Below are 27160 nucleotides of genomic sequence, written 5' to 3'. Positions count from 1 at the left end.
TGTTCTTCATATCATAGGTCCTCCTTTGGATCTTTGCCTTGACTTGGTGGAGATTCAATTTCTTTCTCTTGGAGTTGGTGTCATTTTGTCAAGCTAAAAAGGCCTTAAGCTTGCAATCAATCAACTCTGGGATCTTCTAGTTATTCTCATCAAGCCAGGCTTGATGTTTTCTGATGGAGAATCCAAGTGTCTCTTCACAGCCACTGATGAGGGTGGCCCTGAGGAGGGAATCACACATACTCGCATTATTGTTGATTGGAACTCACCAGTTTTTTGCTGAGGCACTGATGGAAGAGGTCTTGTTTGCTTTGGTCCTTGAGTCCTTTAACATTGATCTTCCATCAGCATTGCTGGAGTTGTTGTTTGGGAAACAGTTTGAGTAAAATACTGTGTGGATGAATCGGTGATCAGTCCAGCTATCATCAATTCCTATCATAACTCGAGTGATGTGGACATATTTGCAATCCCAGGCATGGATAATGACATAGTCAATCGGGTGCCAATGCTTAGATTGTGGGTGTTGCCATGATGTCTTGTGCCTGTTTTCCTGTGGAACAGGGTGTTGCTGATGGTAAGTCCATGTTTCATGCATTTGCTCAAGAGGAGGATGTCACTGAAGTTGACCTTTCCTACTCCTTTTTGCCTGTTGCTCTGTTCCAGAAGTTAGAGTCCCTTCTGACTCTGGCATTGAAATGACCAAGAAGAATTAATCTGTTTCTCTCCAGAAAATCAAAAAGGACTTATTCAAGGCTGGTACAGAATTCCCCCTTGTTTTTAATGGTGGTGTGCAGAATTGGGGCATAGGTGCTGATGCTAGTGGCACATTGGCTCCCTGCCAGTTTAAGATGGAGGGTTGTGAAGTGCTCATTAATTCCAACAGGGAACTCACTGGGTTATGTTATGAATTCATTCTTAATGGCAAAACTAACTCTGTGAAGTTGGCATTCTCCTTCCTGTTTACCCTTCCAGAAGAAGGTATAGCCACATCCATGCTCTTTGAGCTTCCCATCTGCCACTTGCCAGGTCTCCCTCAGTGCATCTACATTGATTTTGTGTCACCTGAGCTCTTGGACCACAGTTGCAGTGCAGCACTCTGGGAATTCACTATTAGGGTTGTTCATGAGGGTCCTGATGTTCTAGGTGCTGAAAATGATGGTTTGTCTTTACTGGTATTTTTTACCACAGTAAAGGTGGTCCCACCAGATGCAGTTATCCGGTTAGGAAGAAGGTAGACAGGCTAAGTTTAGAGAACCTTTTCTATTCCTCACTCCATGTGGGGTGAGCACAGCAGATCCTGAAGAGGGCTGCTCTGCTCACGGTATTACGAATAAACTGCCACAAGTCCAGTTTAATTAAAAATTATAATGTATAACATTTTGGGAAAAAGCCACAACTAAAATTATTTTAATCAGTTCTTCCAGATTTAACTGATTTTTGAACACTCAGACAAAGACCACCTTCTTAAAGAAATTAATGAAAAATACAATTCCACACAATTCTGTACCCCACTAAATGCTCGTTTCAATAATGTTAAGACCTAATTATAAGAAAATTCTTTTCAATACCTTTAACTTCTTTATCATTCTTAAACCATCTAATATCAGCTGCTGGTTTACTGCCAGATGTCTTGCAGGTTAACTGCATCCTCTCTCCTTCCATAACTGGTGAAGCAAATCCAGTAATTTGTGGCTTCTCAGGAACACCTAATAAACATACAAACAAAAGATACAACATGTATCACTATAGGCATTTGTCCAGAATTCTCAGTGAAATCTCTGCCAATTTCCAAAAGAATTTAAGCACTACAGGTACACTACAATCATTAACAGCTTCTTTTATTCACTTTGAGTGTTATACTTCTCAGCAATGAGGGTCATTGATTCTATTTTTCTAGTTTAGCTATACCATACTAGATTATGAGAGAAGGAAAAATATTGTGCATTTCAACTTAAAATTAACTCGGTTCACTTTATACTTTATGTTCCCATTCAGAGTGACTTCCTGTAGCTAGATCTAAACTGGTTTCAGTGTATTAAGACAAGTTTGGATGGACAGCCAAGTTTGGTAGGCCATGTAAGGGAACATGTTGTTAGAGTATATCAAAGCCAAGACCAGCAGCCAAAGTCATCCAACTTCTGGAAGGATATTTACAATACAAACTTAGAGAGTACTAATTAAAAAATCTGAATAAAGAAAGGAGAAAAAGAAAAGGACTTCTTTTTCTCAGAGATTATACCATACTTAGTTGAATCTAAGACAAGTTTTCTTCCCCCAAACAACACAGGGAAAATAAAACCTTGTCTTAGATTTGAGTACTGGCCCATGGCTGACAACACCTTAGTTTTGACTTTGGCCCCACTGCTTTGGCTTTTGCCACTACTGCTTGTGCCTGGCAGGGCAGAGTGGGTCAGGCTGGAGCTGGGCGAGCACTGCTCCAGAGCCAGTGCAGAGGTGCAGCAGAGCAGCAGAAAGTCAGTGGCAAGGGAGTGGTGTGGGGAGGAGGGTAGGCAGACACAGAATAGGGGTCATGCACAGGCAGAGGGGTCAAGGAGGAACAAAGTGAATGGGTCAAGCCCTTTTCCCCACTGCTGTATTCCATGCTACATCAGTGGGGAGACAAATCTAAGATGAATCCCCACCCCCAATAATTAGTTTCTATACATGGAAAATTTTAACAAATTTATAATATTAAATTCTAAGCCATCTTGGATTTGGCTAAATATGGTAATAACAATAACAAAAACAATAATAAGCCACATCCAAAGTCTACTGAATTTATGAGTAATCTTCCCTTTAAGCACTGAAGTATGGATCAGGTCCCAGGACAAAAAATATTAATTACTATTCAATATGGCAAGGATTTTTGAAGCATAGACATAACTTTTAAACAAAAAAGTGTTTCAGTTCAAATACAGATAGTTCACAGATAGTTTTGCTGGATAAAGGGCTCAGTTATAACAATTCAGACTACAGCTGCATCTTCCAGTTTGGCTCCTTTAATTCTCCAATGGTAACTGACAAAGAAATTGTAGCCAACAACAGCAGAAGCAACACAAAATCCTTAAGGAGACGCAATAGAATCTATTAGACTGAAATGTCTGAAATAAATGTATTCCTTTTCAGGGTCATGAAATGGTATCTAATAATAATCCCTCTGTACTAAAATCTTCTAATCCAAATCAGACCAGTGAATGAAAAGATGAATAATATACAGACATATTCTCTATGTGAATAAGAAAGATGTCACGAATTACAGAGTTTTAGTCTCATATTGGAACATTTTTAGAGTTTGAAAAAGAAATGATATAAAACTACAGAGACTGATGCTTCTTAAGCATTAGTTTTTCTTCTGTTTAAAGGAGAACAGATTGTTTGTCAACCTAATTAGCAGCTATTGGAGCAAGTATTAATTGAACATCAATTTATTTATTTATTTATTAATTTTTTGACATTTGGACCTTTGGAACATTTTGTATCTATTGCTGCCATATAAGAAATTGAATTTTGCTAGTTATCTATTTTTTAGATTATAAGATAGCTCTCTATGGACAAAAAAACAAACAAACCGTAGTCATTTGTTATCTTCAAATACTCTACTCTGAGTGGATATTTTTGTCCTTAACGGCAAACTTGTGAAGATTTTTGTAAAGTAGTCTCAGTGGGACTACTGTGAGACATAATTCATATCCTATGCACAAAGCCAATTCACCGGCTGGATTCATGTTAATATTGCCAGCACCGAGAAATCATTGCATTAGTCCTTTTAAATTCAACTGCCTGCCTTTCTAAATGTAAAAAAACAAAACAAGAGAGAGAGAGAAAAAAATGAACCAAGTTCAGGGACAAAAGAAAAATCCATCTCTAAAATCATATAACCTGTTAGGTACGCAGGTGTGTTTCAATGAACTATAGCAATTTCAGCTGATTGGGCTACTGACATTCATAGAATCACATAGAGCTTAGAGCTGAAACTTTATTTCCTGGGCATCTCTATGAATCTATTGCTTTTCTGTGTGTCTCTCTAACCTTTGGGGAAAACAGCAGAGCATTTAGAGGATGAAGCATAAAAGAAGCCCACAGAAATACACACTTTGTAGAGGAAAAAAGGAGAGTGGAATGAGTCCAGAAAATGCATAGGTAAGGAAAAACTATAAGGCTCTAAAGCCCTTTTTGATTTCACGCTCTCTGGTTTTGTTCCCTTTGCCCTATACAGTATATTGTTCAGAGATGAACACATGAATCCTGTTAACCCCTTTGCTGCTTGAGATGTACAGGTTATGCACATCTTAGCCCTCATAGGCTAAGTACAGACATTCAAAAAGTCCAAGGTGGAATTGAGCCAGTCTACGCAGCCTTCTCTAAGCTGTGTAAACTGGATTGGGAGTGAAGGGAATTCACATTCACTCTTTAGTTGGGGGAGGCAGAGAGATGCCTGTAGTGGCCAAGGCCAGAAAGCTGGGCATGCTATCACATACTTCCCAGCATGCCATCACATACTTCCCAGCATGCCAGAGATTCTTGAGGACAGACAAATGTAGCCGAATGGCTGCACCATCCCTTACTGGCTGTCAGGCACACGCTTCTCCCCGCTGCCCTCTCATCTGTTGGGCAGCTGGCAGCTGCAGGTAGCCAGTGGAGAGAGGCATGCTTGCCCTGTTCGGTGGCATGACAGTCCCTGGGCTTTGTCCAGGGTGGGGTCACTGGGGTCAACCTCATGCAGGACAGAGGTGTGAGGGGAGGAGCAGGACTCTTGAGCTGCTCAAGGAGGGGGGATGCTAGTGGTGTACCCCACATTCCCAGCCAGGTTGGTGGGGCACAGAGTGTCTCTGCTCTATCCCAAGCCCTGGGACCATGCCCTGAAGGACTCACAGGATCCTGCGCCCCCTTTCTCCACCCCCCACTCCCCTCACCGAGTCAACACTGAATTCCCTGCTGAAGCCACTTCTCTTCAGACACAAGCTCTGGTCCCTGGAGGTGGGAGGGGGGTGGGGTGAAGACCTAGGGGGCAGCCATGCACTTGCAGCTGCAGAGAAGTGGCTTAAGTCAGGAAGTTGGTGCTGGCTCTGGAGATGGAAAATGCCCAGCTAACCCAGCTGGGAATGTGAGGTGTACTGTTGGCACTGCTTCCCCCCATCACTTTGTGAGCCCCACTCCCTGCCCCCTGCCTCTATCTTGCCTGCGGCTGAAAAACAGAGAGCTTGTGGGTCAGGCCGACTAGCTGCTCAGCTAGTTGCCGCAGCTCTCTGTCAGAGGTGGTTAGTAGGGACCCTGCACAGGCAACTGGGATACTGGTGGAGGGTGACTTACCTTGATTCACAAGCGGACCTGGAATGGAGGTTCAATAGAACCATCTAACCTAAATCAAGTAAAGCTGATACTATATTTACCCGGGTCTATCTTAGACAGGGATCTGCTATTTTTTTAAATGGTCTATTTGCCCCAAACTTCTGTTTGTTACAGGTATAAACCAGTTTCCAATCACCTAAACCAGAAAAAGTCTCATGTCTGCACCTGGCCATAAGGTGCTTTTTTGTGTGCTCTATACTTCATGATCTTACCATATCACAGCTAATAAGGGACTTGCTACCTTCAGGCATGGCTTTAGGCAAACAATCTTAAAAAAAAAAGCATTAGTAGATGTTTAACATGCATTGTCTGAAAAGTTTTCTGAAAATTTCCCCTTAAAAGTATTTATTGAAGCTAAAGAAATCTTAGTCCTCATCTCTCCAATAGTTTCCACTTTGGTATTCAAAGCTAGTTAGACTTACCCAAAACAGTAAGAAAAGCCTTGGAAGTTTTGACAGGCATTGTAAATAAAGAACAGGTGTACTGCCCTTCATCTGACAGAGATACATCACTGACGCTGATGCTCAGTTCATGCCATGAAGCTCTAACCAGCTCAATTCTGTTGTCCCTCAGGGCTGAAAAACAAAATGTACATGTTAAAGATATAACATATTATGTTAGGATGATATGGTACATTACACAATAGGTTGTATTTAGCAATCCAACAAACTTCTAAAAATTATAAATCTACTATATAGGGGTGCAAGCCAGGTTTCAGGATATACTCAAATCAGTTGAAAATGATAAATAATGAAGATGATGTAAAGTTTGACCAATTTAACAAGCCAATTAGGTGACACAGACAACCTCATTTGCCTTTTGGTCTTTGAAATAAATAACTATGTATTTTACCAAATCATACTAATGATATTATGTATTTTATCATCTGAACCAGAACATGCATATGTTACATCAAGGTGGATGAATGTTGGCAGCCACCAATTTTGTTTTTTTTCTCCCAGAAGCAGAAATTCCCATGCTAGTCCTTTGCAATTGTTTGATGCATTCTAGCCTTATAATAACCTTACCCTTCCTTTCTTCCCCAAAATATTTTGTTTTGAATTTACGTGTTTGGATTCCATTTTAAACTTCTATTCTCTTTTAAGAAACCCTATTTCTCCTAAAGCTTTTTGGTTATATACTGCTTTCTTGAAAATGTTTTTTACTGTATTTACTCAGCTATAAGACAAGGATTTTCCCCCAGTCAGCATGAGGGGAAAAAAAGCTCCTTGTCTCACAATTGCCTACAAATAAACCTCATCAAATATTTTGTCTATCATTAAACCATTGCCAAAAGTAGCATGTGCTCAGTAATGAAATCAACTATGAAGTTGTTAAAAATGCAGCCAACACTGAGCATGACTATAAAACACATGACCCATAATGGGCAAACATACTGATGGGAATCTACTACAAAGATACATTAGGGCAGCCCATCTAGATATGTAGTAATGTCCACTGAGCACAGTCTCCCTCAGTGCAGACTCTTTTTCAAGTCATGGAGAGCTACTACATTTAATACATTTCAAGTTCCTCTTCACACCCACAGCTGATTTATGCCTTCCTTTCCAATTTCCAATGATTCATGTTTCTTCACCAGCCCTAAATGTCTGGCAAACATCACCAAATGGGGTCCCAAACAGTTCACTGAGCATCCCTCTGCTGCCCCCTCTCTCAGCCTGTTACATATGATGACTGTGGCCCCACTCCCCAGGAGGTGTAACTGGACAAGGTTGCCCTGCATCTCATCTGTATATACATTTTTGGAAGACCCCAGGACTTGTGATAAAAATACCTGGTTCCAGTCATAAGTGCAGGGCTAATTAATACATGAATCCTTTGTAGGGGTAGTATCCAGAGTACACACATATACTGAAAAATGCCAAGCTGTGGGGTCACCATGGCTTGAAATGCTGTTGACTCTGCTGGGACCCAGCCTCACGAACTAGATGATAAATTGTGAGCCTTTTGGCTTTGGACTAACAACATGAATAGTTTGTATTTGATAAAAGAAAGTATAAAAGTGCTGCTTAAAAGTATGTTTGTGTAATACCTGTGCTAAAGCTTGTATCAGTTTTTTTTAAAAAAAGATAGATGCATAAATTCATACATCTGTATTTTCAAATTTGCTCCTTTTCTATATTCTCAGGGAGAGCGGGTCTGACAGCAGAGGGGGGAAGGGGATGCAGGGAGAAAAAGTTGAGGGGGGGCAGGCCACATAACCCCTCCCCCCACCTGATTTATTTTCCCTGCTGTAGCAGGGGGAAAGGGACAAATTCATGGTAAACCTCCAATAATTAGATTCTATACCTGGGAAATTATGTCAAATTTATAACTGTTCCATATATAGAATCTAATTATTGGGGGGGTCTTCTAATAATCAGCATCATCTTATATCCAAGTAAGATATGTTATATCCATTAATATTCATATTGGCTTGGAATGTCAGCTTTCCCAAGCATTTTAAGAGTATTTGCTCTCATAGATTTCATAGACATTAGGGCTGAAAGGGACCTCGGAAGATCATCGAGTCCAGCCCCCTGCCCGAGGGACAGGAAGTCAGCTGGGGTCATAGGATCCCAGCAAGATAGGCATCCAAATTTCTCTTGAAAGTATTCAATGTGGGTGATTGAACCACCTCCAATGGCAGGCTATTCCAGATCTTGGGGGCTTGGACAATAAAGAAATTCTTCCTTATGTCCAGCCTGAAACGGTCTTGCTTGAGATTATAACCATTCGACCTTGTCATCCCTTGGGGCACTCTGGTGAACAAATGTTCCCCTAGATCCTGGTGAACACCCCTGATAAACTTATAGGTGGCCACCAGATCACCCCTGAGTCTGTGCTTTTCCAGGCTAAAGAGCCCCATAGCTCTCAGCCTGTCATCATAAGATCTATTTTCCTGACCTCTGTTCATGCGCGTGGCTCTTCTCTGCACTCTCTCAAGCTTCTCCACATTCTTTTTGAATTGTGGAGCCCAAAACTAGATGCGATACTCCAGCTGTGGCTTCACCAAGGCTTAGTACAACCAGAGAATGACATCCTGGGATTTACTTGAGAAGCATCTATGGATGCAAGCCAGCGTTTTGCTCACTTTACTAGCTGCAGCATCGCATTGAAGGCTCATGTTCATCTTGTGGTCAGTCATGACACCCAAGTCCTTTTCATCTGTAGTGTTAGTCAGCGTATCAAAAGGATGTTATAGGGAATTTGTAGACGACACTTTAAAGTGGGTTTAAAATGGGCTAAATGCATTTTGCACTGCTTTAATGGCATTGCTGTTAGCACGTTCGGCAGTGTATCGTGCATTAATTCTGGCTGCTGTAGCACATTTGGCCACGTAACACACCTTAAATGACTTTGGGATGCAGCAAATGACTTTGGGGTGCTGCAAAGTAAAAAACCTCCAAGGAGTTTCAGTTTCCTACCCTATAACTGTGGAGGGAAGCACCGGGAGCCATGCGGCTCAGAGGCTGTGCCAGCAGACCATGCAGGCAGCCCAGCAGCAGCCCAGGAAGGCAGGCTCCACAGAAGGAAAAAAAAAAACCTGATGACCCTGATCTTCCCCTCCCCAACCCCAGAGTCTGCTTGCCTGCCTGAACTTCACGGGGACCCGGTGCTTCCCTCTGTAGCTGCAGTGTCCCTCAGGACCCCTGAGCCAGGTGCCTGTGGGCAGGTGCTGCCTGGGGGTGGGGCTACTGCTGCCACAGAGGGAAGCATCACCACCCACCGTGCAGCTCAGAGACTGCTCTGCCTACCAGCAGCTTGCTCTCCCCTCCCTGCTGCTGGAGAGGCAGGTAAGGATCAGGCTCTGACATGGATGTACACAACATGGGGGTTTACTTCACCCTAAATTGAAGCGGTGTTCTTAAAAAAACACTGCTTTAATTTAGGGAGAATTAAACCACCGTGTCGTGTACAAATGCCCATAAGCTCTATTTATTCATTCTTCAGTTATAAAATACGAATTCTGCTTCCACCAATTTTTTACCTTTTTACTTTACTGAGGTCATACAAGGTCTCTGAAAGTCAAAGCACACATGAAAATAATAATTTGCGCATTTTTGGTTACTGGACATAATCAGGGAATGCAAGCATTGTCTTGGACTTCAAACTCTTTTTTTTTTGGAAGGGGCCTGTAACTCCACTGTGACACCCAAGTTAGAATTTAATTATAATGAATTAAAACCAATGATAAAAATGAAAATTTCTCATAGCCTTTAGGCTGCTACACTTGGATGTTCTAAAATCCTTGCAAAACTATCAACATGCTGCTGTGGGAGCCTAAGACAGGTCTACATCAAACTGGGCAGCTCCAACAGATACTCTTCTTGCAGGCAAATTGCCACTAGAATCTCCTTGCCTTCCAGGGATACCTCTCTGAGCTTCTTTGCACTGGCTAGAAGCTGGATTTATGCGTAGTTTCAGGGTAGGTCAGCTAAAGCTTGATACAGTCTCCTGAAGGCTTAAACGTGACAGCTTCAAGCAGACCTCATAGTCACATGTGCCATTAGCTGCTTCAAGGCATAGTAAATAGTGATTGTAACTGTGCATGACATACATCTTCCAGTCTCATTTGAGACACCATTTTAAACTGCTGGTCAGCTTCTGATATTCTACAATAGTAAATACAGATGATCTTGCTGGATGACAAAGGGCAAATATAAGTAACATAAAAAGAAATATGATTAAAGCCAGATAAGATAAAGAGCAATAAAAAACCACAGGTACACTGACATACTATAGCTGAACACACAAGTCCCTCTCATATCATCAGACAAAAAAGAAATGTGATGATTATAGGACAACATTTCTTATAGTAGTTAAGCTTATACTACTCTTTAAGAAGATAGTTTAATGGCTAAGAAATGATCTTTGGAGTTTCTAATTCTAGTCACATGCTTACAGTGCAGACTTAATAGTGGAACTCTATTATATGTTACTGACCTCCAGAGAAAAAGATTATTTACCAAATGAACCACTGTCTCTAAATGGTTTAACTACTACACAGTTACATAATTTGAATGAATGCCCTATGTAATAAAATATTTAAAGATTACCTGGAAAATGTCATCATGTTTTGCTCTCTTTTAACCAGAATTATTTGAATATTTAATACAGTATAGTAAATCATACAGTAAATTGATATAATTTGAAAATGCCTCATTACTCCCTAATGTATCATGATTGTGGGGCAAAATGTGCCTCCAATAGAGCTTTATGTATCTGCTACAGTATTTCCCTATAGACACATCAATGTTCAAGAAGAATTTTATACACTTGAAACAACACTTATGTATTGAAGCACAAAAGGTTTATGAAAGATGCCTGTAGCAAAGCAGTTCTATTATTCAAGAAGGTAAAACACTCCAGCTTTTGAAATAGTAACCACCACCATCACCACCCATAACCCCCTCTTTCTTTGGTTTCTTTTCTTTTTAAACAGTTGTACAACATAAAAACAACTAAATCAATTTTCCAGAAAATTGGTAAAAACAAGTACTATTCAGGAATCAAGATCTGATACACCAAGCTCCAGGCTAGAGTGAATTTTTACTGAAACCATGGAGAATAGATCTTTATAATGGAAACACTAGCAGATCCATAGAAACAGTACTAAAAATGGCACCCATTTAATGGTCATTTGAAAGAAGTTTGTCAGTGCCTATTGTCCAAAGTGCTAAAAATCTAAACTATAATTATAGCATTGTTTTCTTTCCTATTGAAATAACTCCTAACAATACCTTGCTTCTTCTTTTCTTTATAATGGGATTAGTCTGCAACCAGGCCCAACCTTAGGGAAAATTGTGCCCTGGGTGCACTTGCATTGTGGTGCCTCCTCCCGGCACTCCCCACTAATGCTCCTTTCCCCACCAGCACCTCTCCCTTGGAGCCCCGCTGGCAAAGAGTAGCAGTCCCAAGTAGAAGGTGCTGGCAGCAGTGGCCAGACAGAATGGCTTCGCTTCAGCTCAGAGCCCAGCAAGAAGTATCTGAGGCCCATGGAGGTGGTTCTGAGTGTGCAGGAGAGCAGGAAGCAGCTGGAGAGCATGGCTCCCCAATTCCCCCACTTCATCCTCCACCATTTCCCTGCCCCTGCTGACCACTCCCTGTCAGCCTTGCCTCTGCCACCCTCCACTGCCAGCCCATCCTCATCCTCCCATGTCCTTCCCAGAGAGGCAGCCACTGTGTGCTACCCAGGCATAGTGGTGAAGGTGCCAGGGAAGTGCCTCCACCCTTCAGGCAGCTGCCAGCTGCAAAGAGCCAGGCCAGGCCAGGCCAGGCTGGGTACTGCACCATATATGCTCCCCACTTCTGCCCCATCTGCTATGGCTACCTACTCTTCTCCGCCCACCTGTCCTTTTTGCCACAGCTCCTCGCCACTGCTGCTGGATGGCAACCACCCTGCTGCTGATGGAGACAGAGGGACAAGAGAAAGCCACATGGCTCTGGTGGGAGGGAGGCTCACAGTTGCCAGAGATGGGAGGGAGGGAGCAAGAGGGGAGGACCCCCACTCCACCACCCAGTGCCCTATCCCCAGGGTCTCCTACCCAGTTTGGCAGCAGGGCTGCCTTGGGAAAGGGGTAGCAGAGTGACAGTGAGAGTGAGAGAGTGAGTGAGTGTGTGTGTGTGTGTGGTGGCCCACGGACCATAGCACCCTGGGTGGTCACCCACATTGCTCACCCCTAAGGCTGGTTCTGTCTATGGTACAGTTATTGTTACTATGTAAATAAGATTCCACCTAAATGTCAGTCTTGTCAAGGCCTTGTTTTGGAATTTATTCCTTCATTGCTGTGGGATAATACTAATCATTCTGAAAATATATTTAAAAGAAATCAATCAATCTTGAAGCTTCTTTTTTATGGAAGGATATGCTGATCATAGAATGTATATACTGTTCTCTCCTTTAATGAAGAACTGAAATTCACAGCAGATAAAATATGGGCTTACTGGAATTTTGCATGCATGTGAAACCTGGTATGATATAAGGGACTGGCTTTATTTGAACTCAGACTTCTTTTTTAATGATATTTGTATTGAATTTTCAATTCAATTTTCAATATACTCCTACAGCAATAAAATAGTCCAGGATCTCTTCAGGCATTAACAAGAGTCACTAACCTAGTGTCTAAAGCATCTGTTTTATACTGCAAAGATATAGCAGTTTGTTGTAGTCTAGGGCAGCAATTTTTCCCTCTAGATTATTTTTAAAAGTGTCATATTAATAGCTGAATCAGTATGTTCTAGGTAATTTATAACCATTATTAGTTACTATTTGTATTGTGGCCATGCTGAAGTGGTCCAGCCCCAGTGTGTTTTTATGCTGAGGTACAAACAAAAGAAAAATATGCTCTCTACCCTGCAGAGTTCACACAATCCATGCAAAAAACAAACAAAAAAATAAACCCCTCAATTTTCATGGTACCATTTCTCTTTCTTCTTCTCCGTTTCCGATGTTTTTTCAACATCTCATCTAGTACCTCCTCATTTCTACCTCATGTCCATATTAAAAGCCAAAGGGCCCCCTCATTAGTAGCTGCTTCCTTTTTCTCGTTCTATAATATTTTCCTGGGTAAGCTCATCTATAGATGCAGGGAGAGCTGTCAGCTTTACACTGCATGAGGATACGTTTATATGATATATTGAATTTATAAAAAAGAGAGAATTAATTAGAGTACTATCAATATCACCACAGTCAAATCAATATCATTCTTAGTTTTTCTGTACTAGGATCTTCTGTTGTGAACATTGACTGAAGTGTACGTTTCAGTAAGAAATAACAAATATATAAAACATTCCATTGTTTATTATAATTCTCAGGAGCTATGAAATATAACTATTTCGTAGATATATTAAATAATTACACATAAAATAGCTTCCGAATGTATGCATATTATTTGGCCTGTTCTTCCTTTTTTTTTTCTCCTTTTTTTCCCCCCAAAGGTTATCCTTTCAGAATGTTTCTCAAGCTAGAAAGATATCCCTTAAAGGCAACTGTCTTAATCTGCACAGCCTGGTTATACTGGAAGTAGAGGATTCAGCTGTACTTGTTAGCAATCATTACTGGCTGGCAACCATTTTTAATAAACTCTTTACACACAATCACATTAATCCATGTTTGGCACAAAATAGTAACACTACTATGTGCAGTTATATAGTGAAGCTCCATGAATGTATTTATATAAAAAAGAAAGGAAGATTAGACATCCACATATCATGGAAACAGCATTCACTCTCCATACTGGGACAAAAAGGCATCTGGTCTTGTTAGATATAGTAGCCGGCAACCAGCAACTGTAATCTTGTTTTATAGGGTCTACATCCTGTAATCGTTTGGAGTTAAATATTGGAAGTACATGTGGAGAAAAAAAAAAACCCTCTGAATAATTCACAAATATTTTAACAATATAAACTCATCATCCCCTGAGACTTTGGAATTCACTGTTCTCTTGGTCATGGGGCCAATGCAAGATCTTGCTGGAATATGAATTAATTCAGATACTCTACAGATCGTGCTAGACCCCAAACAAATTGAATCCTGTGCAAGAAAAAAAAATCCTTTGATTTTCAGATTCTAGCTATGAACACAGCATGGCCACCAAATCTTAACTAAATTTCAAAAGTTTCATAGTCTGCTTTTGGATCCACAAACAAGTTCACATGATTCAGTATACTGAGTTCAGTAAGTCCATAACAAAAGTAAGGATAGGGGATGCAGATAACATATATATAGGAGAATACAAGGAAGTAAACAAGATGATGGAAGAAACTAAGATTTCTGTATTTCCTCATGTTCTTCCTCCATTATTTCTTCTAATGATTTTACATTATATTTCATCTGCGAATGTCACTCTCTCTTTAGATCTTCAATATATTAATTGAACACATAGATCTAATTGCTTACCCCAAGTGTTGGCAATCTTTTGCTACCATAGGCCACACCCTCCCCCAGGACGCAAGCGGCCTGCATTTACCCTCATTACATATGCCCAGCCCCTCTAGAGGGAAAGGAAATCTAGGCATGAGAGAGTGGCAGGAGGGGCTGTGGAAGGGGATACAGGGCATCTGCATTTGCAGCCTATACATGAGTTGGATCCAGCCCAGGCGTACTGGGTTGCAGAGCCTGACCTACCCAGTTATTCAGATATCTCTTATCTACTGGTAATAATTTCTATAACATTTATTACTGTAGCATTTTAAAATCTTTAAAAGCAGAAAAAGCAAACTCACTATTGCCCTCCTTCTACCCACCTAAAAAAGGAATAACTTGATTAGTTTTACATGTTTTTATGAGAGCAGTAGGGAAGAATATGTAGAAAGTACTGAAGGAAAGCTAATTTGAAGAGATGTCTTTTGTTTCGGTTTTGTTTGGTTGGGGGGGGTTTCTGTTAGATTTTTGTTTTGTCTTTTGTGGTGAGGCTCATGATCTCTATTCTCTCTTGTGGAAATGAGCTCTGTAATTTAGATCTTGCTTCTGTGAAAGTTCTGTCATCTTTGCTTGTATCATCCATTGATCATTTCATGACCTCATTGGAACCTCAGTTATTATGGGAGATCAGGGATGAAGTGATATTTGAGGTGTCTATGGCCATGTTCATGACAGGCTTCAATATTAGTACAAAAGCTTTGAAATTGTCTCTGTCTTAAATGGGAAGCCAGTGCAAAAGGCAAATCATTATGGTGGTGAGTCCATAGCCACCTGTGCTGCCATGTACCAGTTGGAGTGACAATTCTTATATAAAATTACTTGAAAGAACCAAAATGGAGATCACAAATGTATGCTTATTGTAGAGAAATGTTTGTGTAACAGGATGGGGCACAATATTTTGTTAGATCATAGATTATGAGAGTTGTTTTTTGTTGCCATGCCATATTTAAGTGATTAATGTCACTAAACAGTTGCAGACTAAAGATAAGTAATTATATAGATCTCATTGCAAAAAGACAAATATCTTAAACAGTTCCAAATATACTATTGTAAAAAATAAAATATTTTAAACTATGCATATAAAATGCCATGTTCATCAGGGTGAAGTATTGTGTTTCAAGGTCTAATCATCCGGTCCCTTCTGCAGTGGGGAATTGCAGGATATCCTTTTATATTGATGCAATTGGATGAGTGCTACAGTATAACAACCTAGGAAATCTTTAAAAATCGTGCTTTTTCAAATACACAGCTGCAAAAATTAAAACTGCAGAATGATCTGGCAATTAGAAATGGTGAGAATTAAATTAGATGAGATTCAATAGATAAAATTTAGTGGAAAGAAATAATAATCATATAAAATGGAAGACTGCTATCTAGTAGATAGTAATGCAGGAAAAAAGGGGGGCTAGAAAAGAAACAATTTAGCTCTATGCACACAGGTAACACTACTGCAAAAGAATAAATTCTGTTTTGGGATCCAATTTTAGTAATAGCTCTGATAAGAAAATGACAACAACACTATTCTAACACTTTGATATAACTGCACATATTATAGTGTGTACAATATTTGATCCATCTTTAATTTAAACTTATAAACAAGCTGGACAAACTTCTAGCCTAAAATGACAATAAAGCAGAGAATGGTACATAGAGTCTGAAAAATTATTTAGGGGGCAGATCTCATCTGAGGTAGATTGTTGAGGGTCTGTACACAGAATATTAGTGAATAACAAATAGTTATGGTAGCCTGACCAAAATATAGTAGCATGAGTTAAGAAAGGGGATTTTTCCTGTAACCAAGTAGGGTAAAATGAAAAGTATTGTTTGACAACATATTTTAGGTTAAATCAGATTCATTTTGAAATGAGAAGACCTGGACAAAAACCAGCTGTCTGGTAAAATACAAAGGGAGTTTGTTAATCCACACTGTCAACCAACAGCCCTGTAAATAGGTTTTCAATCTGACTGTTCTTTGAAGAGTAAACATAGCTGATTCTGCTTGTGGTCCTGGGATTCATATCAGCAGTTATATGTAAATGAAAAAAAAAGGGATTGTAGAGACACCCAAACTAGTTGTAAACTACCTAACCCTGGTACCAGTGGTAGCCTGGTGAGAAGCCATGATCTAATTTATGCAATAAAGCACAAAGTATATATGGTGCATCACATGTATTGTAACAGCCAGGATCACAACTATCTCCCATTTCCAGCATCTTTGGACACAATTCCTAAAAGCACGGCTTATCAGTGAAATCTGAGAAAACCAGGATCCCTGCTTATAAGGCAGTGGGAAAAGTGAGTGCTGTGATTGGTACGCTAGGCAAACCAAATACAACAGAAAAGAAAACAAAACCAAAAACTGAGTAGGATGGAACCTGAAGATTGGACAATTTGGGATGAGAAAGTTACAAAAGTAATGAACAAATAAAGGAAAGGGAAGTGTCTGTGCTGTAAGTCTATGGAGACAGGGGCAGACATGAACTTTCTGCTCGCATAGTGGGAAAGCCAGAAATAAACATCCCAGACACCCAGAGGAGGACCCAGGGCCTGGTACCCCCAAAGGTCACTGCTGTAACATCTAAAGGATCCACTTGCCAGGTCATATTAGAGGGGGAAAAGCTGTAATAGTGATTAGGGGTTACTCTTAAAGTTCACTTGATACCAAATCAGGCTAGGGGCCATGTCAATCTTTGAGGGGGGGCTCTGGCAAAAATAATCCTATTGGTAACAACTCCCACATGCACTATTTTAATCTAATTTTTAATGGATTAAAAATTGCCTTTGAGAAGAAACAATTTGTTTATATATTGTGTGGTAATGAATACAGTTAATCAGGAGTGACTTTCAATTTCTGCTTCTCAGGCTGAGACAAGGCTCAAGCAAAGGAGGCTTCTGGCCTGCAGCAGAGTAGGCTCTACCTGTAATATATTTATTTTTAAACCCCTCAATAGACAGTCTGTCAAAAGACATTAATTGCAGCTTCAGAGTTTACTATATGCATGGGGCATCACAAGGATCAAAGAGTGCTTCAGCGTTCTAAAACTCAGTCTGAAACAGTGAGCCTAAGAAAGATTTTAGTCTCCAAGTTACAGCATTCAGTCTGTGATCCTCGAATACACATCCCTTCATGCTGCCGCCCCAGGGCTGAGCTAGGGTTTTGGAGAGGAGGGTACAGGGGTGCAGCACCATCACACTGACACAAGACCTGTCTCTCCGGGTACAGAGAAACTTCCAAGAGAAGTGGTGCTGGCTCCTACCCTGGGGGTCTTTAAAAGGAGGGTGGACGAACATCTGGCTGAGGGCGTTTGACCCCAGTACTCTTTCCTGCCACGGCAGGGGGTCGGACTAGATGATCTCCTCAGGTTCCTTCCGACCCTACCAACTATGAAACATTCTTCCCAAACCTCCCATTCATATTCCACAGTGGATTCTCTGAACAACTCTCTCTCCTCCACTCTCAACTACTTTTCTCCAATCTGAGACCCAGATTTTCAAATGTTTAATTGCTTTTAAAAATCTGGCTGCAACCCTCTACATCACTGCCCTGCTTCACACTTAACACTCTCTTCCACCCCTTAGTCTCTTGGGGTGCTCAGTAACCCTGGAAAAATTCCAGAGAATATATCAAGTTCTTCTAATTCTTTTATCTTTCAGCACTGCCACCAGCCTCTTAAACAGTTTCAGTCTCCACCTACTTAAAGTCCAATGTTTGTGGTCATCTTTTACGACAAGACTTCCTCTTCCGGCCCTGTCCTTCTCCTTTCTCCAATCAAGCAGAAAGGAGAGAGGAAGGAGGGAACTCCTTCAAGGAGCGAACTCACACAATCTCATGTTACCTCCAGCAGCCTCCCAAACTTATTTTCAATTGTCAACACTTTCCCTTGACCCTCCCTCTCCATCCCTTCTAAATGCTTTCTTCTCTTACCCTAAATCTAACTTTCACTCTTTCCTTGGAGCCATTTGGGCTGCATACTAACATTTTGCTAGTATACCCCATACTTTAAAATACATCTTTGATTATATCTGTATTTCCAATTATCAGTCTATCTCCCTCCTCCTTTTTCCTTTTAAACACACTCTTTAAGTTGTCTGCAACACCTCTACATACACTTTTCTTATTCTTAGGGAAAATAATTCTGCCCCTTCAATATGGAGGAGGATTTCAATTTTGAAGTGAGATAGCTAAAAGAAAGTAGCTAATTAAAATTGATTTACCCACTTCAGTGTAAAGAGTATGGCATGAGTACTGCTGAAAACTGTACAATGGAATAGAAGATTATTTAGAACAAACAAAAATACTTCTTTTTCTTAACTTTTGACATTGAATTCATTAGTATTTCTAGAACAGAGATGAAAATATACAACAAATTTATACATAAATTGCAAATTATTATAACGCATTGCACCCACTGCCACTGAACCTTTCAAAACGAAAAGGTAGTTAATCCCTCCTCTCCTTTCTTCAAACTGTTTCTTTAAAATGATCAGGTGCTAGTAGCTGATTTCTATAATAGTTGTGTTAAATGTTCATGGGCTAATTCTTTGAGGACATTTAACCAATGAAGAGAAAGCTTGCAGTATATATTTAAGGTGCTAAGAGTAAGGATCATCAAAGTCTTATTTGGAAATGAACTGCAATTGGAAATGAAATGGTTGGCCCTTCCCTTTATCCCTAATGATCACAAATTGCAACTTCTTGGCTGCTTTAAATGAAATGTTCCCACTTTCCACAGCCAAAAGGAGGCAACAGAAAAGGATGTTACCAAGTACTCATATTAAAGTATATACATAAGAACCATGGGATAGATTTTCAGTCAGCTTAGCAGTCAGTAGAGAGGGCAGAGTACTTGTGTGATGTTTCCCATCTGCTTTTCCCTTATGCTGGGCTACGCTATACAAGCTTTAGCTCTGTAGATGACCTTCACGGTCAGTCCTTAAGTACAGAACTTTATACAAGCCAAGTTCTGAGAAAAAGAGCACCATAATTCAATCAACCTAAGGTGGAAGGAGATATTTTTGGATACTCTCACCATCTAGGCAAATGGATGAGTTCAGCAGAGTTTTGAGACTGAGCAACACTGCATACATCCACAGCTAATACCCTCAGTGAGCAATTGTGCCAGGAAAAACTAGATCTTCAAAATGCTTCTCTTCTAAGGGTATTTATACCCGAAAGCTTGCAAAGAAGAATTTTTCCAACTGGTTGAGCTGGTTTAATACAAGATATCACATTTACCCAAAGAACCTTGTCTGCCTCTCTTCAAACTGAGAACTTTAGGATGTTATCAAAACTAAGCTAGAGCGAAAGATATTTGAGAAGATTCTTACTGAGCAAAAAATTAGTTTGTAATCTAAATATTAAAAGATGATGTTGTAAAGTCCCTGCAACTGCTGATTCAAGGACTACATTTGTGAATTTTCTATATTTGACAGATGAAAATCAGAAGGGATTCTTTCTGAGAGGCCAGTTGCAGAGGAAAAAGTGAATTACATGTTACGTACAGTCTCAATGAAAAATATGAGCACACTGAAACAACAAAATTAAGTAGACAAATACTTTTATTATATGCCTCTTTTCAGTGCTTGCTGAATTTAAACATGTCTCTATACACTTAATCTTGTTTAGCTGAATCTAGAAAAGGCTCACTACATAGATTAAAAACCCATACCTGACAAAGAGTGTTGGGATCATATCACTGATAGGAATCTGAATAGCTTTCACTTTGTACCCTGGAAAGAATTAATCAGAACTAGGTATATTAATAGTAGCTCAGAAGTACTGTTAAATCCTAGTTCTTGAGAGGACCATAGGGAAGTAACATACAGATTATTAGTTTTAAACCAATAATTAGTGGAATCCACAATCCAAATGGCGAGGAGAAATCAAAGTCACCATCCATTACCCTTTATAATCTTCTACCAATAGAGCCAATGATAAAACAAAATAAAATTAGGAAGGGGCAACAGATTCACTCCCTTTGCCAGCACTTTAGATCTTGGGCCATATTTACACAGTAAATTTACCATACTGGACAGCAATATTCTGTGTGAATTCAGCCAGAATGTAGATGGCTCAGCCTGCAGGTCAGCCATAAAGGGCAACCAGGAGGTCAGCTAGGTGAGAATACAGGTTACCAGGGCATTAGGTCAGGGTTTAGACCACTGGAGTGGAGAGCATGGGACCAGGTTTCTGGACAGCAAGAGGGAGAAGTGAGAGCCAAGAGGGAGATGCAGGGTGCAAGCCAAGATCAGAAGGCAGGAGAATCAGAGACCTTGGTCCTGAGTTCCAGGGAAGATCCAAGAGCAGGATCAGGAAAAGCCAAAGCTGAGTCAGGAGCCAAAGGAATCAGAGAGAGCAGTGAACACAAAACTTGCTAGAGCAGACTGATGTTATTGTCAAGGTATGTCTGAGCCTAAGGCTGCAGGTGTGCTTAAAAGGGCTGAGTGGCACTATCAGCAGCCAATCCAATTACAGAGAACTGGGACAGTTGCACTAGCCCGGGATCGAGGTCAGGTGTTGGTCTGGCAACTTGGGGCAGACTGGGGCTGGGCCAAACTGACCAGAAGTCCTGATATGCAGGTATGGCGCACTGCTCTGCAGAGGGTGTCCACTAAACTGGAAAAGGAGTAGTTGAATTTCTGCAGTGCTTTGTGTGGGCTAATTACTACTGCTGGATACCAGTTCCAGTTATCTTGCTGCTATGTTATTTAGCCCATCTGCAGTGCCATACAGACATGGATAAGCTGCTTAGGAGAATACCTGCATGAAGCAGCCTGAGGACTCAGCTACAGGGCATAGGAAGTTTGCTGTGGTAATGTAGCCTCCTGTAGAAATGGGTTCCTTAGAAGCTGAATAAATGTGAGCTAAATTTTTTAAAAAGAACAAAAGAAAGAAATCAATTATATTATATGTCATTTACACTAGCTAAGAAGTTGGTCCAAACAAGTCTAGCAAGATCCAGGAAAGGTACCTGGACACTAGATGAAATGTTACTCACTACAACAAAGTAGGAAAGGAATGATTATAGCACACTCTCTGAGAAGTGAATTACTGAAGCCGAAGTGACATCCTGAATTATTCCATGAATGCAGTCTGATCATCCATTTCAAAATTAAATAGATATTGTTCTCTATGAAACTGAAATCAAAGGCTCTACCCAGATCCCCCCCCATTGTGGAACAAATCAGCTACTGTAAGTCAAATGTCATCTTTTAAGGTGATCCCTAGTGGAATAAATCTGGCAGTTGTAATAGGCATGTCAAAAAAGCCACTAAAACAATATCTTGACAATGTTCCGGCCCCCTGTACTACTGCAAGCTCTTCAATTTTTCTGTCAATTCATCAAGCAACTCTTGTCACAGAAGAACTTAACACATATAATGTGCTAATGCTGTAGCATACCCCCAAACAAAAATCCTTCAATCCTCTAAGTTTACTGCCTACGACCTATGTGCACGCTAAAGCATTCTGAGGTGGTCTCCCCCTGCAAAAAAAAGGACTTACATACTAAAGTCAAAGTTGTGCATTTGACAGATTTAAATAAATAAATACAGACATAAAAATAAAAATCCCACTCAGTGGGCACTTCTACATGATACACTGCTGGGCAGCAAACTAATTTTCTGCACACTAAAGCATCACCATCTACACAAATGGCAATTAGGGTGCAGTAGACTAATTTATGGTGCTGCTGGATAGTCCTGTCCGATAAAAGTGATATCTGACAACATAGCAAATTACTGCACTTAAATGTATGTGTAGGTGGTGACTTTGGGATTAGTTTACTTCGACTCAATTTGAACCCGAAGTATATTCAGTCACATTAATTGCATGTGTAGACATGCCCAGTAGCTGTCTAAAGTCCCCAATAAAGTGATGAGCCTAATTGCTTTTATGCACTGAGTTCTCTGCGTTTCTAGCAGGGAAAACTAAAGCTTTTACCTCACCAAATTAAACAAAAGTACTCTTTCATTCAACAAAAGCAAAGTTTAAAGTTTGGGCTTTTTGATCTCACATCCCACCCTACTTTTGAAGAATGGGGCTTTTTTTGTTTTTTAAGGAAAACTCTGTGGAAGAAGGTCTTATATTCCTGTGAGATGATGTTATTCCATCATCTGATAGCTCATTTAATAAGGGCAGATGTCTTAGTGGGCTAGCATCTGTTCATGAGAAAGCATGTAGTACAGCTCTTACAAATAGTGTGCCTGTGCTGGACTCAAACAAAGCATTATTGAAGTGTTTCAAAGATTTTCTTCATCTTTAATAATAATCGAACTGAAGTGTAAATTATGATAATAAAAAGCCCTACAGAAACTTCTAGGTACTTCATAACTGGTTAAAACAGAGAGAAAGAAAGAGAGGTGCTTCTGTGTAATTTCTGTGTTAGCATATGGAAGGATAAGAGGGGGAACAGCTGAAAGTTCTAGTGTTTAAGTCAAAGACACCTAACAACATAAAAATGGATTTTGGTAATATCAACAATATATAATCTATACAGAAGCTGTGTATCAACTTACAGGAAAAATGAGGAAAACAATCTTTAAGACAAACAACAGAGTAAACCAAACCTGACAAGCCTGAGTGATGACATAATACCCTCTTACTCTGTGATGGTCACACAAAAATGCCAAAGGACACAGAGCTGTCAGTCTTGTTGTTTATCTTCTATCTAAGACTAATAAAAGAACGTGGGTGATTGACAGAAGGCAGACATGGGCACAGTCCTGGGCATACAGTTTGCACCTCTGTTTGAAAAATGTATTGATGACTTTAGGGTTGGCTTGCTTATTATTGCCTTCTTCTGAAGTATTCTTATTTTCTCTTTTCTAAGACATTTGGAAAGACGTTTTTAAATACCTAATTATTTTTTAATTAATTAAATGATTTCTAAGTGCTGGCATTGCAATTTCTTGGTAACTTTTTCAACAATATCAGCAACTGGACAGGTGCTTGGGTCAGTAAAAGTAAGGCTACATTTTGCATCAGTCCCTTTAGAACTACCTAGACAGCTAGTGGGATATGATTTTAACATTTTTATTTTTAGATCACTCTCTCATAAAAAAGGACTAATGCAACTCTGCTAGATCAGCTTCTAAGTACTAAAAATGGAAAATGACACAGGCCTCTATAGAGTAAAACACTGAAACAGCACCATTTAGTCCTAACCCACAAATCTAACAAGGAAGCTGAAACTGACAAAAGGCAAACTAGGGAGAGTTTTTACAGAGAAGCATAGCTAAAAATACAGAGCAGCATCGCTAAAATTGCTTTGGTGTGTTGTGAGCATGACAGGACCAGGCCACAGAGCCAGCCATAACACCCCCTAGTGTCTCTGCAGCCCCTGCTTGACTCAGGCTCTAAAGTAGCCCTCCCTTGATCACTTTCCTGCCACATCTTGTTCTTATTAGAGACAGCGTAAAGGAGGCTGCCCATGGACTTTAGAGTGAGCCTGAAGCTGCACAAATCATCACTGGATCCCTCTTGGACCCCCTTTTACTCAGTTCAGCCTTCACATGAAATCAGCCTTCTCGGCCTATCTGTGCCCCTGCAGACCACCTATAGCCTTAAGGACATATTGTGTGGCTCTGTCCTCCCCTACACCATGCCCCATGCCTCACAGGTGTTATCACTCACTGATGTCACTTGAGGTTCATTCCATTTAGCCCCTCTCTGGATGACCTTAATTCTCTCAGCCCCTCTTTTTGTGCTCCTGGACCCTCGGATCCCCTCTCAACCCCTTTGTCTGGGCTCTCAGACCCTGGTGCCACATGCAGCCACTCCCTGGGCTCTCAGACTCTCTGGTATCATGTTCTTCCCCCTTTCTGGGTCCACAGACCCCCTGGTCCCACATGCAACCACTATCTGGGTTCTCAAACTGCCTGGCCTCAAGCACAGCCCCCATCTGGAACCGTGGGCCCTCTCGTCCACCTCTCACCCCTTCTCTAGGCCTGTGGATTATCCAGCCAGGCTCTCAACCCCTCCTGAACTAATGGACCCTCTAGTCCAGTTCTCTGCTCTCCTCTGGACTCGTGGACCCTTTGGTCCAACCCTTGTCCACTCTATAGATCCTGGACCTTCTGGTCCTATCCTCAGATACTCTATTAGCTTCTGGACCTCCTTTGGTCATGTTCTCTCTCAGCCCTGTCCTGGGTTCCTGGATCCTCTGATCTTGCTCCCAGCACCTTTCTTGGTCTTTGCTTGTGGATCTTCTGATCCCCACTCTCTGGGCTTCTGCACTCACTGCTGGGCCTCCACTCTCAGCCCTTCTTGGTGTACTGGTTCTGTAAGTGGGCCTTGAGCCTGCCCTTAGCAGGACTTATGGATAAGTGCCTGTATAACTCAATTAAAAACACTTGTGCCCTCTGACAAGCACCCAAACCTACTCTGGGCCTAACATAAAATAATGGCCACCTGCATGTATAAACAAGTCCCTGTCTGACTCAGGTATTTTCCCTTGTTCCCAGGTCTGCTGTGTTGTTTCCTCTTAGTCTATTCAGGAGCCCTGCTGCTGTACTGGCAGGAGCTCTTTACTTTGCTACTCTCAGGGCTGGACTACCTGACTGGCTCAGGCTCAGGGCTTATGTGGCTCAAATTCAGCCCCCTTCCAGTCAGGCGAGTTCCCAATTCCCCCTGTCACCTGCAAGCTGCCTCTCAAGCTGCTTGCCTTCTTCAAGGGATAGGCACACCCTAGTGCCCTGTTACAGTGATGTCAGTAGCAGTGTATTGAGTGGACAATACTAGCAAATTTCTCAGCGTAAAACCAGGTACATTTGTAGAGAATAACTCATATAAGATGATCTGTATTACTAAAGTCCTAGCAGGCTACCCAAGTTAAATCCTACTTAAATTAAGGAACATGTATATGCCTGTGTGTATAATTATTACCCTTCATTATTTTAGAAGTTTACCCATTTCAGCAATAGTAGTCTGTTTGCAAACTCTGTAAAGTTTCTAAGCCATTGCTTTTTACTGGAGGGAATGTGTAGGACCTATATTATAAAAACACAGTATAAATTCATTTTAGTGCCCTGCAAATGCATGCACAAGGGAGAAGTTGAGGAGTTTGGGTCTAATTCATTCTTCCTCCCATAGGGAGACTATCATTCACAAGAAACAGAAGTGAAGGACAAAGACACTATTCTCCACTGTGACTATGCCCAGCTCCTCTGCAGGGGTTATTGAATTAAACATGTAATTAATGCTTAGGAAATATAGTATCTAATTCCTGCTTGGACTGTTTTCCCAAGTGGCACTGGCTATATCACTTCACCTCACTGAGCATCTGGTTCCTGACCCATGTAAAAGGTTGACAGCACTTACTTCTAAGGCATGTTGTAAGTTCTAAGTGACACTTGTAGAATGCTCCATCTAAAGGGCTAGTCTGTGAGTAAAAATCAGCATTGCCAAATGAAGCAAATCAGTAGCTAATCCACTTCATTAAGAACAAGATACATCACCTATTATCCCACCCATTGATGCTGAAGGACAGTAATCAGGGAAAAACATGACTTTCCCCACTTATTGAGACGCATCCTGGAGATACTAAGAGTGCATCTTGGCAACCAGAGAAAGCCAGGCAGGCACTCCGAGGGCCTGAGGCATCCAATTCTGCCCACAAATTCCCAGGTTGCACAGGATCAGGCCTCTAAGCCCCCAGACCACCTGTCTGGAGTGGCTAGAGAGGGAGGGCAGCTCTGGGTTGCCTGCACTCTTCCACCATAAAGCAAATAGATGTCTGCTGCAATAAAAGGTCACAAATTATTACTACCCTTTGTCACAACCATACTGTGACATGACAAAGGGTATACATGTCTATTTGCTTTCACTTTGTACTGCTGTATACATTTTTATGGCAGCACAAAGGCGACAAAAGGCAACATCTGTTTCTACCCTGTGGGAACCACAAGATAACAGCATTCATTCCAAACCAGGCAGGGAAATGTTCTTTCTATTGCTATGGAAGTGTTGAGTTTTCATTGAAATACCCAATTTTTTATTTAAAAAAAGTTTCAATGGAAAGTGTTTACCAGCTCAATTTGCTATTTAACATCACATGCCCTCAGAGGCAGTGACAGCAAGCAGCAGGGAGAAATCTTTGTTTAGATCAGCTGAGCTGTTTCACTGTGTCATTAAATCCTGTAACTGTGAATACATGTTCACTACCACCTACTCAGGGATAGCATCTTAAATTAACGATTTCCTAATGCCCATGTAGCAGATTATGTTATAAAATATTCATCAATTCCAAGTTATATTCTTTTTAAACATTCCATTTACCATAATATTATTATATACTCTGGTCACAGTAATAAAAAGTGTTAAGATCCAGACTTCTAGATTAAATGAATCAGCATAGCTCCATTGAAGTCAATTTTAAGTTTTCATTATCTGCACCAGTGCCTACTGGCTTTGATCTTTAATGTCTAATTGAAGTCAATGAAAGATATCCTGATTTACACCAGTGAAGGTTTGTGTCTTAATTTCAAAGTTCAGCTGCTTTTGAGTTGTTCTCCCTTGGAGAAGAAGAGAGGACCAGGAAAAGTTAATATAACTTAAAAATTATTTAAAAGGTATTGACATAGTTTTATCTTCAAACATAGACTGAACTTGAAAAAAAGGTACACTTGTATGGAGAATCTTTTAGAAGTTATAGGCAGGTGAAAAGGGGGTTATGATAGTCAATTTTTAATTGACTGACATTGACAAACAATCTAATTTAGAAATTGCACTGGTTATTCAGCAGCTATCTGTTCACTTTCAAACCAAACCTTATGCTAAGTCTTATTTATGTGGTACCTTACAGTTAATACAAAGATACAATATTGCCAACTTGAAAAAGATGATAATTCCCTTTTAAACTATGTTAAAACTGCACAAAGATACCCTTG

At 40.6% G+C, this 27160-nt stretch overlaps 1 protein-coding gene across 1 annotated transcript in view; it reads right to left on the bottom strand.

The window, feature by feature from the left end:
* Positions 1-27160, bottom strand: part of CADM2 (cell adhesion molecule 2) — a 274783-nt gene that overhangs the window by 176282 nt on the left and 71341 nt on the right. The window contains exons 3-4 of the mRNA XM_014523118.2: positions 5769-5921; positions 1566-1703 (exon numbers count right to left, since the gene is read on the bottom strand). Coding sequence (XP_014378604.2) covers positions 1566-1703; positions 5769-5921 — 291 coding nt within the window. The remainder of the gene's footprint in view (positions 1-1565; positions 1704-5768; positions 5922-27160) is intronic.

The sequence above is a fragment of the Alligator sinensis genome, unplaced genomic scaffold, assembly GCF_000455745.1.
Source record: "Alligator sinensis unplaced genomic scaffold, ASM45574v1 scaffold26_1, whole genome shotgun sequence".
In the NCBI taxonomy this organism is placed as follows: domain Eukaryota; kingdom Metazoa; phylum Chordata; order Crocodylia; family Alligatoridae; genus Alligator; species Alligator sinensis.
This window is presented reverse-complemented; position numbering and strand designations above follow the sequence as displayed.